General features: G+C 33.0%; 1 protein-coding gene across 6 annotated transcripts in view; it reads right to left on the bottom strand.

Moving 5' to 3' along the window:
- WDR7 (WD repeat domain 7) overlaps window positions 1–16,799 on the bottom strand; it is a 276,957-nt gene that overhangs the window by 191,533 nt on the left and 68,625 nt on the right. For 5 of the 6 annotated variants that reach the window (XM_006182769.3, XM_014557674.2, XM_032470552.1 and 2 more), the window contains exons 18-20: window positions 5,017–5,115; window positions 2,783–2,901; window positions 904–1,027 (exon numbers count right to left, since the gene is read on the bottom strand). In XM_006182769.3, the coding sequence (XP_006182831.1) occupies window positions 904–1,027; window positions 2,783–2,901; window positions 5,017–5,115 (342 nt within the window). The remainder of the gene's footprint in view (window positions 1–903; window positions 1,028–2,782; window positions 2,902–5,016; window positions 5,116–16,799) is intronic. The other variant, XM_006182770.3, reaches the window with a different exon arrangement.

The following is a 16,799-nucleotide window of genomic DNA, read 5'->3' as shown; positions in this document are numbered from 1 at the left end:
GAATATCTCATTACCAAAAGTAACTAGTATTGGCATAAGGCCAGTTAAAATGAATGCACCAAAAGCCCAGGACAAATTTTCATACTAGAAAGTTTTTTTTAAAGTTTCACTGAGACTTAAAAAAAAAAAAAGAAACTTATTTTATCTTACACTCAATATAACAGGTTAAAATTTTAATTCAGAATTCTTCTTTAGAAGAGTAAAGAATGAATCAAATAAGTTGGGAATAAAGCATATTTCTTCTAAAAAGAAAAAAAAAATGATAGCACAGTATAACTTTTACTCGATGCACCACTGACCTAGCAGCACAACTGCAAAGGTTTTGTTTTGCAAAAAATGCTCCAAAATTTCAGCAATTTTCCCCATAGACTTTCTCAATCCATTGAAAACATATTCTTCCAAAAGGTCCTTCAGTCAAAATCCTTCCTAATTTTCTCTTTTTTCAATAGGACACTGGTCTAACTCTACCAGATCTTTAGTTCTTAAGGATTCACAATTCCAACTTCTACTTGGAAAGGATCTGCCCTGTATTTGCACTTACATATCATCAGATCAGTGTCTAACAAGATGGTACCCATAATCATAACAATGAAATATGCAGAGACAGATGCTACAGTTAAACAGGGTAGAGTTTTCAATTGGGATTAACTTATAAGGGGTCAGCCCATTGGTGAATATGTTGATATTTACATAACTTTTTCTTTTTTTTCTTCTTTTTTTGAAAATCAAACTCCAAGCTGTAAGGATCCAGAAAATGAATGAGCAAAACTGGAGGATCCCTTATTTTCACTCTAAGGTAAATGACTCACTTTTGTTGCAAGGCAGGAGCAAGCGTATTTCTGAGTTTGGGTATTTTCCTACACATGCGTGAAAAGCTGTGTGGAAAAGCATGAGAGCTCTTACGTGATATGACGTGGTCCATGTACTGGGGTAAGTAAGGAGCCCAGGCATCGATGGCCTCCTTCCGCCCCGCCTGCTCAATTCTTCTCAGCTCAGCCAGAAGCAGGGCTTGCGCGGCTTCTCTGACCTAAGACCACAGATCCAAACGCAAAAAAAAGGTAAGTGGATGAGGTGTTTGAAAACTAGCAAGTTCATAATGAAAGAGAGGTAGAAAATATACAAACCACGCTTATTTACATGAGAAAAATTACTAACCAAACAATGAATTAAGTACTAAGTGGAATAAACTAAATGTGAGCAAGTCAGACATATCAATTAACGATCTCACTGAAAAACACTTAACACTAATACACAGAATAATGTTTGAACATTTAATAAGCTTCAAAAAATGAAATTTAAAACATTCTTGCACTTTAATTTAGCACTTTCAATTCTTTAATTTCCATGAAAATATTATTTAAAAAATCACTGTTAGAACTATTCAATATTTTCTGTTTTAGCCTGAAGAAATTTAACTCTGTCTAGCAAATTTCTATATATTATAATGCTCAAGAGGTACTGTTTACACAAACATATATGGGTCAGTCCACACAATTCATGTATCTCTAAGACAGGCTTAAACAATTTGTTTTCAATAAATGAGCAAATGTGCTGCTATGTAATGGCGTTAGTTCTATAAAAGGAAACTATTTTTCAAAATTGTATTATCTCAATTTTTATTTCAATGTGGCACACACTTTTATTCCGCAGTTTTCGTATAGTTTTGTTTTATTTTGGCCAAGGTGCCACAGGCATGGGTTCAAAGAATCTAGTCAACTGTCAAAGGATGTACCAGTTTATTAACTATTTATAATTGAAGAGATAACTCAGCAGCATCTGATGAGAATTCAAATAAACACTGTTTTTAATTAATTACATTATATCATATTTAATTAATTAATTATAACTGATTTTTGAGGTGAATTCAAATATTCAAATGCAAAACCATGAAAATTTTAGCATGCTGCAGTTCCACTTGGACTTGAGGGAAGAGAGACCAGGAAAGGGACAAAAATATTATCTAAATTTGGCAAATTAAAAATCTTGAGTGAGAGAAACTGCTATAGCTATATGGGTCAAATGCTATAATAAGGAAAATCTCTACAGAACATTTCCAAGTCCCTGTTGATATTCTATCCCAAGCAACATCTAATGCAGCGTTAAGTCCATTAACACAAAATAATAGCCACTGTTTACTGAGCTCGTACCATGTGTCAGGCTCTGTACTCACTGTTTTACTTACATTATCTTATTTGATCCTGACAGCAATCCCATGAGGAATATATTATTATCCTCACTTTACAAATGAACTTCAAATAGGTTAAGTAAATCACCTAGGGTCACAAAGTTAATAACTGGCAGAACTGATATTTAAACCCAGGTCTCTTCTAATTCCAAAGACCTTTTCTTTTTATTATAACATGGTATCTTTCATTGGATGATGCTTATTCACTTAGAATTTGACTGATGTGATTATACCTGAAAGTGCAATTTTGGGGGAGGGGTGTGTGTGTGTGTGTGTGTGTGTGTGTGTGTGTGTGTGTGTGTGTGTGTGTGTATGGTCTGTACAGAAAGAAATACTTAAGAAACTGTTCCATAAAGTATATAAAACTTTTTTTTATCAAATATTCACTGGATTTTTTTTATAAAAAAGTAAATAAGTATGTAAGCTGAAACATTACTATTTAGTATAAAAACAAAAAAAATCATGACTCCATTATCTTCTATCACGTAATAAACAGGTGATAAGAAATCAGATAAACATGATATTTCTGTTTCAAATTTAATCTGTCCAATGCCTTTTTAATGTTTTTGTTTGGTATCCATATCACTGTGATATTACCTCCAAGCATCGATCTTGCCATCTCCGAGCCAGCATCTCTAGAAGCGGGGGCCTAAACCTGTCCAGTCCCAGCAGGTCTGGCAGCATAACACAGTGCATGGCAGCCAGCTGACTCCATCCTGTCAAAATGTAACATATTACAAACGCTTTGAACACTCAGGCATCCCCTCATTCAAAGATTTTTCTATATGTAAGTATCCCTAAAACAAAAATAGGAAAATCTGCTAAATTATGTTGTAAATGATTTTAATTTATTATTAGCTATTTTACACAAAGACATATCAAATGTACTTCATCGCTAAATCATGTAACTGGTACTTACAAGAACTCTCCAGGCTTTAAAATAAAAATAAATTTCCACATAAAGCATTTATGAACTCTGAAGGAAAAGCACATTTCTAAACAGTTCCTCTAAAATAAGACATATATTCAGGGATAGGAAAGCAGAGAAATGAACATGTGCTAGAGCTACAGACTTGAAACTACTGTCAGTTAAAAGGGCAGTCACAGATACCCAAAGAGAGGCTCGTGTCCCTCAAGGCCTGGCTGCCTGGTATTGTACCACTCAGCAGAGATAGATGCCTTCCCTTCTCTTCCGAGGGCCTTTAATTAAGGTACTTACTGACCCCTTTTCTTAAAAACTGAATCAGAAGTTTAATCACAATCATAACTGAAATAAGTAAACTAACACCAATTTTGAGAGGAAAACATGAATTCCTACATTGCACAAAAATAAAAACTTGACAACCCCAAATTTACAAAGTTTTAAGCATCATTAACGATTAATGCTAACCTATGGGAATAAAAGTTATTTCTTCCAAAATTCTAATCCACAATATGTAAATAGATTATATAAAGACAACAATTTAAACCGCTGCAAATTTGAAAGCACTAGTATTCAGACATTCTCAAATAATCATTTCAACCCTATTTTAAAGGTGTCCATATTACAAAGTGAGTTATCTGTCACTACAGAACTTTAGCAAATCAATGTTTTGAAATAATCTAAGCTATAGTTTTCTAAAACAACAAAAAACCCCACCATAAAACTCAAAATGTTTATAGAGACTGTTAAAAAGAATGTGAGTGAGAGAAAGAGAAAGCCATCTATGTAAAGATACATCCTCTCAGTAAGGAAATCCTCATCAACTGAGAATATATAATTACATTAATTAAAGTGATGAGCACACACATTTTAGATTATAATTGATTTTCAACAGAGAAATATATATATACACATATACACACACAAATATACATAAGCAAATTACTACCTGGCAACTTCTCAAAGTATTTTAATGTCTCATGAAAGTATGAAGTATATTTATTAGCTAAATTTTAATGTGAAAATGCTTCTCACCATGGTCCACAGTCAATAGCTTATTTCTAAATTGACAAATTACTATTTTTACAATAGCTTAATAAATGTGACCTTAATTATTTTTGCTAAAATTCAGTCCTAACACAGGAAACTTAGGGCAGGTTCATAACAGGGAAACCAAACAAAACAAGAGTTTTAAGTCCCCATGTTTTCTTTCCAAAAGAACAGTACTTAGAACATGGGCTCAAGACCTTATAGATACCATATCATTCCTTCTGCTTGAATAGATTGGTTTTATTGCTTTTTAGTGAAGAGTCAGAATCATTCTAGGTTAAATTTGAGATTTTGTAAATTTCCTCCTTTTTATACTATATAAACTGGAGCCCACAATGCAGAGCGTGGATATAACTCAGAGCTCACAAGTTATGTTACGCTTCCAGTTAGTATAAATAATCCCAGATAGCTCCTGGGGAGTAAAGGTTTGTGGATTCCATTCACATTTTCAGAGCTCCAAAAATACTTTCCCCTCTAACCAGGGCACATAGTGTGTACAGAGGGCAAAGTGTGTCTGTCTCAGAGTAATAATATGTGTAAAATATTTAGCTCTAATACCAGAGAGAGCATGGCAAACATCATCATGAAAACCAATCCCCTGTTTTAATACCTACTTTGTATCAAAGATGAGCATCTCTGCATTCTAGATTACAGGAACATGGTTCACACCAGCCAGAAAAAAAAAACACATTTGTATAACCGACCCTTATCATTACCGTTAGCAAATCAAGTTATAAAATGGAAACTTTAGGATCTCATACATAAAGCAGATGAATGTATAAATTAGATAAAAAGAACATGTCATATTAGAATAAAGCACAGGTTGAAAGACACTTGTTAGGAAGTTTAGAGAGAATACCTTCATTTACTAAGAAACAGGTATGTAAAGCAGGAGTGGAAGCAGGGTCAGAGCCAGAGTGATCAGCATCAGACCGAGCGGAAACGACAGGTGCAGCGACTTGCAGAGGAAAATAGAAGAAAGAAAGGGGAGAGAATTGAGATACAGAGGTTTCTGAAAAAAAAGCTCAGTATTAGTGAAGAATGAAAAACAAAATCGGCAAAATATAGTAAATGTAGAACTGAAAAATGATGTTTTAATCAGAAGAGCATGATCGTTAAGGATTACAGCAGTGAAATGATATATTTCATTAAACAGTGTTCATAGTGTAGCTCAAATTCCTCTTAAAACCAAAATTTATTTAATGTTATAGTTGATAGGTGTGTCAACTAATGCAGAAAACAGCTCTAAAATAATTAAGGCTACAATGAAAAAAATGTCAACAAACACATTAAGAATTTACAAAAATGTAATTCAATGTTTAAAGTGTATCACAGAATGAAGAGTTTATGCTGGTTTTCAGATTGTCAATTACATTTTTCTAATAATTTATTTCCTAACATTATGTCTAAATTATTTTTAATATCTCAAACCAATAATTCACTGAGATCACGTCAATTTTCTACACTCATCTTTTAAGAACTCACTTCAAAATATACCGACTTGTAAATTATACAAAATTGTAAAAATATAACAACTTTAAGTTAAGTTAAATATACTTAACTCTTGTTGGAAGAATCTAACATAGCTCCATCCTTTGGAGTTTAAAAAATATTTTTATGATACAAATGTCTTATATTCTAAAATAATTACATTGAATACTATAATCCCTACAGAACAGATACAACAACCCCTTCCCCCCCAAAAGTTATGTTGCCTGGAAGATGTTCAGCTTAAATTATCACATGAAAAGGCAAAAGGACCGTATGGCTCACACATTCTACAACTGGAGGTCAATGTTAAGATTTAGAGGTCACCATTTGACACTTCCTTCCTATGGAGAAATTACCATATGTCATGCACAAGCATCTTCAAATTAATCCCTCTCCTTTCTTCTGTCATTGAACAGCAATAGGTTTGGGCTCCTGAACAGATTAAGCATTGTCTGCTGAATGATATGTTTGCTTTTCACGCAGTGAAGTTCTTTTGTAACTACAGGACAGCTGCATGAAAACAACTTTTCATAATTTCCACACAAATGCATCATAATGTCAATCAGGCACGTGTGAGGTAAACAGGAGAACGGAGATAAGTAAATGAGCAGTAATAAAAGCCAGGAAATCCAGCTCCATAAACCCTAAGAAGCACATCTGGCACACATAGAAGTTTTATCTGAAAAAATCATAATTTTTCACTGTATCAGACTTGTTTTTTATTCCTTCTGAAATTACAAGTATTTTATAATGCTTATGCTTATCAAAGAAATAAGTACTCTTAATTGCACATTTCATAAGATCTAAGGATTCCACTGTAATCTTGCAAAGAAATCCCAAATATTTCTATATACTCCATTGAATAATTTTTCATTTATAAAATCATTTAACTACAAATTCAGTTATTGTGGCCTATAAAATATTTACTTCCCCACGCAAAAAGTTGGTAAGCCTTTGGTGGCAAGGACTAAATTTTTAGGTTTTAGCTTTCATGCCACCAAAATTGTTCGAGAAAGTTTCTCTGGTGGTTTCTGACAGTTGAGGCTTTTTTATAATTTCACTTTAAATAAAGGAGAAAAATTATTATCTCTGAAAAGGCTGTGTTGACTTCATCTGACTTTATCATTAATTCTGAAAGAGCACTAGAATGAGAAGGTGAGAAAATTCAATATAAATAAACAAAAGTCCATGACTGAGTGATCGTGACCGTAGCCAGGGCAAAGAAGAAGGAGGATTAAACTATAACGTTTTCTCTAAATCACAAGTAGAAAAGAAACTAGAGATGCTAATGGTAGATCTGCTAGAATAAGATTATGTCTGAATAGAATAATGTTCAATATATGTAACTTTATTTTTAATTTGAGAAATAAACAGATTATTAGAATATTTTATTTTTGGAGTCCTGTTTAAATGAGATTGTCTACAGAAAAAGCCATTTATATTATTCTGTGGGCACTAAAAATTTTTTTTAAATACTGTAACAGAAATCAAGGAATCAGATTTACTATGCTTTAAAAATCTCTGCATCACCAACAAAAAGCACTTTATTCAGACGACGTAACTGAAACTGCAAAATCTAGAACTATTTTCATAATTCATTGAGAATATTGAAATTAAACTGCTAGACAGTTTTATGCTGTCCACAAACAGAAAAAATCAGTAACAGAAATTAGAAAAGCACCACTACCATAATAAAAAGCTCAAGATTTAATGACACATAATAAATCTGAATAAGTTATGGGTGGCACTGAACATCAAGATTTACACCATAAAACATAAGAAAGCATTTAATTTCTTAAAACAGAAAAGCTGCCATGTCAACTATCAATTTGCTTCTCTTATTAAGGATCAGTAAACACAAGGGAAAAGTCTCAGCGTAGCTTCAACGTGGGGTCGGAACTGACTCAAGTTCTACTGTTTTACCTGGGAAAGTTCTTTAAGTAATGTTGCGGCTAAGGGCCTCTTCCCAACTGCTTACTCTCACGTGAAGGGATAGATGAAGATAAACTAACTTGTGTGACAACATATACACACACACATATGCGCTGGTTTCCCTTTAAATGCCATATACAGGGGCGAGGGTGTAGCTCAGTGCTACAGCGCAAGTCTAGCACACCCAAGGTCCTGGATGCAATCCCCAGTACCTCCACTAAAGTAAATAAATAAACCTAATTACCTCCCCGCAAAACAAAAAAGAAAACAAATTTTAAATGGCGTATACGTAAGTACTCAATATTACAATATCCATAGTTTCTGTTTTTGAACAGATCTACTTCTGTCTTCATTTGAAATCTGATTCTAAACTCCTTTTTTCCCAACCGCCATTGTGATACTAAATATATATTTACATAGGAAAGAAAGTTAACATACTTTAGGTAGCAAGCGCTCTCTACGTATTGGTCTAAACTTCACTATCTTCCCAATAGATAAAAACTAATAGCCCTCTTGATACATTTTTCAGAAGGGGGAAAAGAAAACAAAACCTAGAAAAGTAGAGAAAACCAAATGCAATGCTTAAAAAAGTTTCTGCAGAGCTAAGTACTAAAAAAAAATTATTTAACAATGAATCACCTTATCTAAAGTGTTATATGACAATCGTGAAGCTTTGAGAGGGGGAGGACAGAGGAGAGAACATAAAAAAATTGCAAGTTAGGAAACTGAGAGTCAATCACCATGTATGTCCCATGAAGGCGTCCTACACTGGGTATGCCATCCAATATAGAGATCTTAGAGCCACATTTGCCTTTTTGTAAACTTCTCTTATGTCTACACTTTTATCTTAGGTAGACAGGCATTCTGGTCATCTTTTCAATCAACACGAAGCATTAGGATAAATCATTAATCAAACATCATAAGGAAAAAAGGATATCCTCCAAACACTGTAAAAGAAGAACCCAAACAGCTAAGGGCAATGAGGGAATACAAAGTTCCAGGCAGTAAGAAGGACAGGGACCTACCATAGGGCAGAATGAGTACACAGCCCAAGACTGTACTCTGACAAAGGGAAAGTGCTGATGATGTCTGAAAAACATGGTGATAGTACTTAGCCTCTAGATCACTCCTGGCTCACATCAGAATTGGAGTAAGTTCAGATGCAGTGATAATTTTATGCTGGCCTATAACTTCAGCCAAAGAGTCAAACAAACAAAAACCACACACACACACCCTTCTGTAAATGGTCTCTTTCATTACTAATATCCAACATAAATAAATGAGCAAGATCAAAACTCCTGTGGAGAGAGTTCATTACAGTGAAAGATAAAATTGTAACATAATCACTGACGTGAATTAGATATATAAAGGTTATTAATTTTTTCTTTCATTTGATTAACACTTAGTAAGTGCCTACTCTATGGCAGGTAAAGATCATAAACATTAGACAAAGATAGGAAAAGCAAGTAAGTAGCCAATTAAAATCATAAACTGTACTCCTCTGATCTCCTCCGGTAGACACAAGCTCCTTGAAGGCAGGGATCTATCTCTTTTATCAGCCCTTGTAGCCTAGGTTCCTACTTACTGACATACTGACTCTAGAAGCATAAAGAGAAAGTATCTACAGATTCATTCATTCCATTCGACAAATATTTACTGCGCTCCTACCAAGCACTTGGGATAAATCAGTGAATCAAAAAAAAAAAAAAAGTCCTTGCCCTCTGAGCTTCCACAGCAGACCAAAGTCAGAGCTTTTGCAGTTAAATTATAGCTATAGCTTTTTCTTTTAAAGGTACATAAGTTCAAACATAAAATTTTAAGGGGCTCTCAGGTCCATCCATTGGCCTGATACATGTACTCCAAGTTTTTTGCTACAGATCCCGGAAAAGAATGGTGAGTAACTATTGTTTAATTTTCATAAATGATTCCTGAGATAATTTATCAATGACGACCTCTTACCTCTAAATTTAGACAACCTAAATTGAATCTACTTCTGAAAAATAAAACTACAAATAAGTAACACAATTTAAAATCTTTAAGTTGCCTAGACTTGCCTCCACAGCTACCACTGAGTGAAGATGCAATTACTAACATAAAGATGCAGTTTTGAGAGACACAGATCAAAGATTTATGCCATGAGATTACTGAATTAATAAAGAAAAGTACAATATGTCAGAATACAGAAAAGCCTAAAGCCATGGGCAGATTTAGGGCTGCATGACCGTTACCAAAAACGTAGTCGTTTGGCAAGTTTATACTGTATAGCACAGAGAACTACATTCAATAGCTTGTAGTAATCTATAATGAAAAAGAATATGGAAACAAATGTATGTATATGTATGACTGAAACATTATGCTGTACACCAGAAATTGACACAACACTGTAAACTGATTGTATCTCAATTTTTAAAAATATGAAATGCACTGAAGTTGTCAACTATATTATTCATGCACACTTTAACTCTTAAGAAATATGCACTAAAATGTTTAGGGGTAAAGAGCCTTGGTCAGTGCAACTTAATCTGGTAACTCATCATGACAACGTCACAAACTATACTGGAAAGCTTGTATCTACTATGATTACAGGGGGAGAAAGATGTAATCCAAAAAGAAACATCAACCATAAAGAATGATAATAAAGATGATGATGATGATGACAACAAATCATCTCTCTAACAGGAATCAATCTTAAATGAAGCTTTAAATCAGCTAAATGAAGGAGAATACACCTTGAACTGATTTGTATTGTAACATCTGGAAGATATTTTCAATGAATTCAGAAAATATGCTATTGTAGAAAAAGCACAGGATCTAGAGTTAAAAGATTCTGGTTGTGTCTTCATCATACCTCCAGAACTAGCCAGACTTTAAACAAGTCTGTGTGAGCCTGTTTCCATCTCTCCATGAGATAATGCTTTAAAAATGTTAAAAGTCTTCACAACATAAAGAACTTTTACTTTATAAAGTAACAGTATATTTAGAATATTTTTGAAAGTAAAAGGGAAATGAAATTCTGCTTCTGGCCAAGATGAAGTAACAGGAAACAAATTTATAATCCCATCTAAAACAAACAAACAAAGGGGCAAAATACATAAAACAATAGTTTCAAGCCATTGGACATCAAGCAATGATGAGCTGAGAGTCAGGAGTTGGGAAACAAAGTGATTGTCCTGCTTATTGCCTTGAGGGAGTTTTTAGGCCAAGAAAAATAAAGGCGAATTGAGGAGGAGCCCAGTAGTTTCCCTGAGTTGAGGAGACAGAGCTGAGAGTCTTGGGAAACCAGGGCAGCTAGAATTCCTAGAACAGAGAGAAGAGCTGAGAAGGTCAAAGTTTTTCAGAGGTCCCCGTGGAGTATTCAGCAGAGTGCTGATCAGCACACGTGTTGAAGGAAACCACTAGAGGCTGGGGAAAGAAACTATTGAAGGGCCAGAAACAGTGCCTGCTCCCACTAGCCCAACTGGGAAATTTGCAGTTCATGGAGGGTATTTAACAGAGCACTCAGGAAGGTTCTGCCTCAGTAATGGGAAATAACAAGTCTTTGATGGAGCAATACTCCAAGTCCACTAACAGATCATAAAAGCAAGACCAGAAAAAGATCCAACTGTTTTCAAATAACTTAACTGCATCCTAGAACAAAGCTCAAGAAGATTAATAAAAATACAAAAATATTCAGTATCCAACCAGGTAAAATTCAAATATCTGCCGTCTAATCAAAGATTACCAGGCATGCAAAGAGGCAGGAAAGCAAAGTCCATAATGAGGAAAAGAACAGTTAAAATCAACCCATAATTGACAGATATGCCAGAACTATCAAATAAGGATGTTAAAACAGTTATTATAAATGGAATCTATATATCTTTAAAAAGTTAGACAAGGAGAATACAAAAAATTAAAAAAAAAAGACCCAAGTCAAAATTCTAAGATGCAAACCACAATGTCTGAGATGAAAAATATACTGGATGAGTGTAATAGCAGGTAAGTCATTGCCAAGAACAGATGGATGAACTTGAAGACACTGCAAAGGAAACCACCTAATCAAAACAGAGACGAAAAAGAGCCCCCAAATTAAAAAGAGCATCAGTGAGCTGTGTTTCAAGTGGCCTAATGCACATGTAATTTGAGTCCCCTAAGGGGTGGGGGGACAGAAAGAATATGCAAAGAAATAATGGTTGAATTTTTTTTTTAATTAAAACTATAAAACTAAGAAGCTCAACAAATTCCAGCTACAAAAACATGAAGAAAACTACACCAAGGCACTTCATAACCAAATTGCTCAAAACCAGTGACAAAGAAAAAATCTTAAGCAGCAAGAGTTACCAAAGTAAAAGTAAAAGTAAAGGCTTCACACAGAGGAACAAAAGAGAAGGATGACATGAGAATTCTTGTTAGAAACAATACAAGCGAGAAGACAAAGAGCATCATCCGTAAGTACTGAAAGATTAAAACGGTCAACCTGGAATTATATACCAAAAAAATCTGTAAAAATCAAAGGCAAATGAAGATGTTTTCTGATAGATAAATGCTGAAGGAATAGCAGACCCTCACTACAAGAAATGTTAAAGCAAGTGCTTTAGGCAGAAGGAAAATCATACTAGACAGAATCCTGGATCTATACAAAGCAATAAAGAATAACAAATGGTAACTATATGCGTAAATATTTATTTTTTTCTTATTATTAAAGCTTCTTTAAAATATAATTGATCATTAAATGTAAGTAATAATAATGATCTGTGAGTTTCATAACTTATGTAAAAATGAAACGCATGACAAAAACATCATAAAAGCTAGGAAGTAAGAAACCCAGGTATAATATTGTCAGGTTTTTATAATAAATGTTAAGTGGTATAGTATCACTGCAGATACACTTTAAGTTAAAGATGTAGACTAGAAACTCTAAAATAACCAGTAAAATAACAAAATAAAGAATTACCTTATAGGCCAATAAAGAAGATAAAATAAAATCACAAAAAATACTCTATTAATCTGAAAGAGATCAGAAAAAGGAAAAGGAACAAAGAACAAATGAGACAAGGATAAAAATAAATAGCAGAATGAGCAACTCAAATCTAACCATATCAACAATCACATTAAACGTAAATGGTTTAAATGCCCCAGTTAAAAAGCAGGTCAGAGTGCCTATAAGAAATACATTTTAAATATAAAGACCCAAATAGGTTAAAAGTAAAAGGATGGGAAAGATATGCCATGCCATTGTTAAATAACCAAAAATGCTGAAATGGCTATATTATCATAAACAAAGTAGATTTCAAAACAAAGGGTATTACCAAGGAAGAGGTATTTCATAATGACAAAAAAAAATCAGTAAGAAATAACAATTATAAAGGTTTACACACCTAATAAAGACAGTTTCAAAATACATCAAGCAAAAACTGATAGAACTACAAGGAGGAATAAACAAATCCACAATTGCCACAGATTTCAATATCCTTATTTAACGGACAGAACCAAATGGGCAGAAAAATCAGCTAGTATATACTAAACTTGAACACTCTCAAGCAACTTGATCTGACAACAGCAGAATACACAGTCATCTGAAGCGCACAAGTATACTGACTAAGAAAGATCATATTCAGAGCCATAAAACAAGTCTCAATATTCAAAGGATCAAATCACACAAAGTATGTTTTCTGACCGTAAATTAGAACTCAGTAGCAGGAAGATACTTGGAAATTTCCCAAATGTTTGCAAATTTAACTCACCAATAAATTGCCCATGGTTAAAAGAAAAAAATTAAAAGGACAACATATCAAAGTATGTGGGATGCCACTAAAGCTGTACTTAGGGGAAAATTTGTACAGCTGACTCACTCTACTGAAAAAAAGAAAAGTTTCAAATCAATGACCTCAGGTTCTACCTTAAAAAAACTAAAAAATATGAGCAAATTTAAAGCAGAAGAAATGATATAATAACAATCAAAGCAGAAATAAATTAAATAGAAAACAGAAGAACAGATAAAAATTGATGAAATCTAAAGCTGGTTAAGAGCCATAAAACTCCTAAGATACTAGCCAGACTGGTCAGGAAAAAAAAAACCCAACATTAATTATGACTAACAGAAATGAGATAGGGAATATCATTTCAAATCCTACAGAGATGATATTATAAGGAAAAGAGATTATTAACTTTTTGTCAATAAATTTGACACAAACTAGCAAAGTCCACCCAAGATGAAATTAAAAAAACTAAATACCTATTATTTATTAAAACATTTACATTTGTGGTTAAAAACTTCCCATAAAGAAAACTCTATGCCTACATACTTTCTCTGGTAAAACAGTTCAAATTAAAAAAAAAAAAGAAAAGTATCAAGTCTACACAAACCCTTCCAGAAGACACAAGGGGATAACATCCTAATTCATTCTGTGAGACCAGCATTATCCTGTTACCAAAACTGAGCAAAGACATTACTGACATAAAAACTGCAGACCAACATTCCTCATGACCACACACGTAAAAACTCTTAACAAAATTTTAGCAAATTATACCCAACAATCTATTAAAAGAATAATTCATCAAGACCAAGTGTGATCTACCCCAGGATTGCAAAGTTGTTTAAAATTCAAAAGTCAAGGTACTTGGACTTATTAAGAAAATAAAAGAGAAAATTCATTTGAGAAGTTCAACAGATGCAGAAAAATCATCTGTCCAACTTTAACACCCATTCATAATTATAAAATCTCCATGAACCAGGAACAGGAGGGAACTTCCTCAATATCCACCTCATCTAAGAGCTAACATCATACTTAACAGTAAAAGACTAAATGCTTTATCCCTAAAATTGGGAATGAGGCAAGGATGTCTGCTTTAATTTCAATTCTACATCTTTCCGTAAGTCCTAACCTGTGCAATACCATAAGAAAAATAAAAAACATACCAATTGAAAAGAAGTAAAATTGGCCTTTTTTACAGATGGTATGATTTTTGGTATACACTCTAAAGGAAAAAGGGCCAAAAATCAGTAGGTAACCATCAATCTGAAGAAGGTAAATAATACTAATACTAATACTAATACTAATAATAATAATAGCTTACTGAGTCCAAAGGAAGTAGGAAGTAAATAAAGAGCAGAATTCAGTGAAATAGGAAAAAATATGTGCTAGAAAAGATAAACAAAGGTATGGTTCATTAAAAGGACTAAAAAGATTGATAAGGCCCTGGTAAGACTGATCAAGAAAAAAGAAAGATACAAACGACTATGATCATAAATAAAAATGAGACATCACCACAGATACTAAAGAAATTAAAAAGATAAGACAATGTTATCTTTTCTAATGCAAACATAACTGAAAATTTAGAACTGCAAAAATCCCTAAATATATGCTACTTAATGAAACTGACACAAGAAGAAACAGAAAACCTGATGAGTCATATAAAAATGAAAGAAATTGACCCAGAATTTTAAAACTCTCCACAGAGAAAATCCTAGGTCTAAATCCAGCAAATTTCCCTGCACATTTATGAAATAAATAATGCCAATCTTACACAAATTCTATCTAAAAATAGAAAAAGAGTTAGATTCTCCAATTAATTTTCTGAAATCTGAATAACATAAAATGTTATAAGGACATTAGAAAAAAGAAAAATTTTTCCTAAACAAAAAATATTAAACCAACTGCAACAATCTACAAGAGAATAATAATACATCACAACAAGATTTGTTCTATACTAGGATGCAAAGTTGGGTTTATGTTCAAAATTATGTTAATAGAGTAAAAAAAACTATATAATCACCACAATAGATACAAAAAAGCACAATAAAATCCAGCATACATTGATGATAAACAACTGGCAAAGGATTGAGAGTTAATTTCTTAAAATTATCTGTAAAATCATATAGGAAATATCATAATTATGAAAGCTTAAAAATGATTAAAGGAATCTACAGAAAATCATTACTATAATAGGTGAATTGAGCAAGATTCTTTGATACAAGGTCAGTGTACAAAAATCAACTGCATTTCTCTATCAGGGGCATAAAAAATGAAGAAATATAATACCAATTACAAGGTTATTTTTAAAACCTAATATCTAGGAATATATCTAACAGAAGAAATAGAAGATCTCTACATAGAAAACTATAAAAATGTTATGGTAGTTAAATAAGACCTAAATAAACAGAGATATATCAAGCTGATGGCTTAAACGAGGGAATCCCATTAAGATAATAATTCTCTGCAAAATGATCTATAAATTCAATAAAACTGCAGTTAAAATCATAATAGGCCTTTGTGACAATTCAGAAACTGGTTCTAAAGTTTATACTGAAATTCAAAGAGACAAGAATAGTCAAGACACTCTTTAAGAAGAACAGGTGGGAAGACGATCTATTAAATATCAAGTATTATCACAGAGCTACAGTAATTAAGGCACAAGGATATACAAACAAATCAATGGGCTCAAATTGATGCAACACTGCAAAGTGACTATACTTCAATAAAAAATATATACCTTAAAACAAAAACAAAACAAAACAAAAAAAAATGAATGGGCTCAAACAGCCCAAAATGGATCACCACGTAAGGACATTTTGTTTACGACAAAGATGGCACTGCAAAGCAGTGAGGAAAGAATCATCTCTTTAATAAATCATGCTAGACTCGTTTGGTATAATATGGAAGTAAAATTGAAAGAGGACCCCCCACTTCATGTAATATACAAAATTAAAAGTCTAGGTAGGTTATGTATGTTAATGAGAAAGGTAAAAATAATAAAGCTTCGAAAAGAAAATAGGAGTATCTTCATATCAGAGTAGGAATATCAGGATAACTTCTTAAACAGGAAACAAAAATAATAATCAAAATGAAAATATTGATATATTAAATATATTAGTCATACCAAAATGGCTAAAGTGAAAAAGATGGAAACTATCAAGTGTTGGCTAGGATATCCTGTCAGCTACAGATGAGAGGTCTCACTGATCCACATCCTGAGCTAACTCAGTCTTTTCCATCTTTTTCACCTTAGCCAGTTTGATGGATGTATATTAGTCCCTCACTTACAAAATCATGTTAACATTCTCTACTAAGGCTGAAATTCCAGAAATTCCACTTTTGGTTACACACAGAACAGAAAAGCTTTTAATGAACACCAAGATTCAAATATAAGAATGTTCACAGAATTATTTATGAAAACCAAACACCAGAAATAATCCAAATGTCTACTGACAGAAAAATGGATGAATAAAATGTGGTCTAGTCA

This window comes from Camelus ferus, chromosome 30, assembly GCF_009834535.1.
Source record: "Camelus ferus isolate YT-003-E chromosome 30, BCGSAC_Cfer_1.0, whole genome shotgun sequence".
Classification (NCBI taxonomy): Eukaryota; Metazoa; Chordata; class Mammalia; order Artiodactyla; family Camelidae; genus Camelus; species Camelus ferus.
The sequence above is the reverse complement of the archived record's forward strand: the minus strand, read 5'-3'. Positions and strand labels throughout refer to the sequence as shown.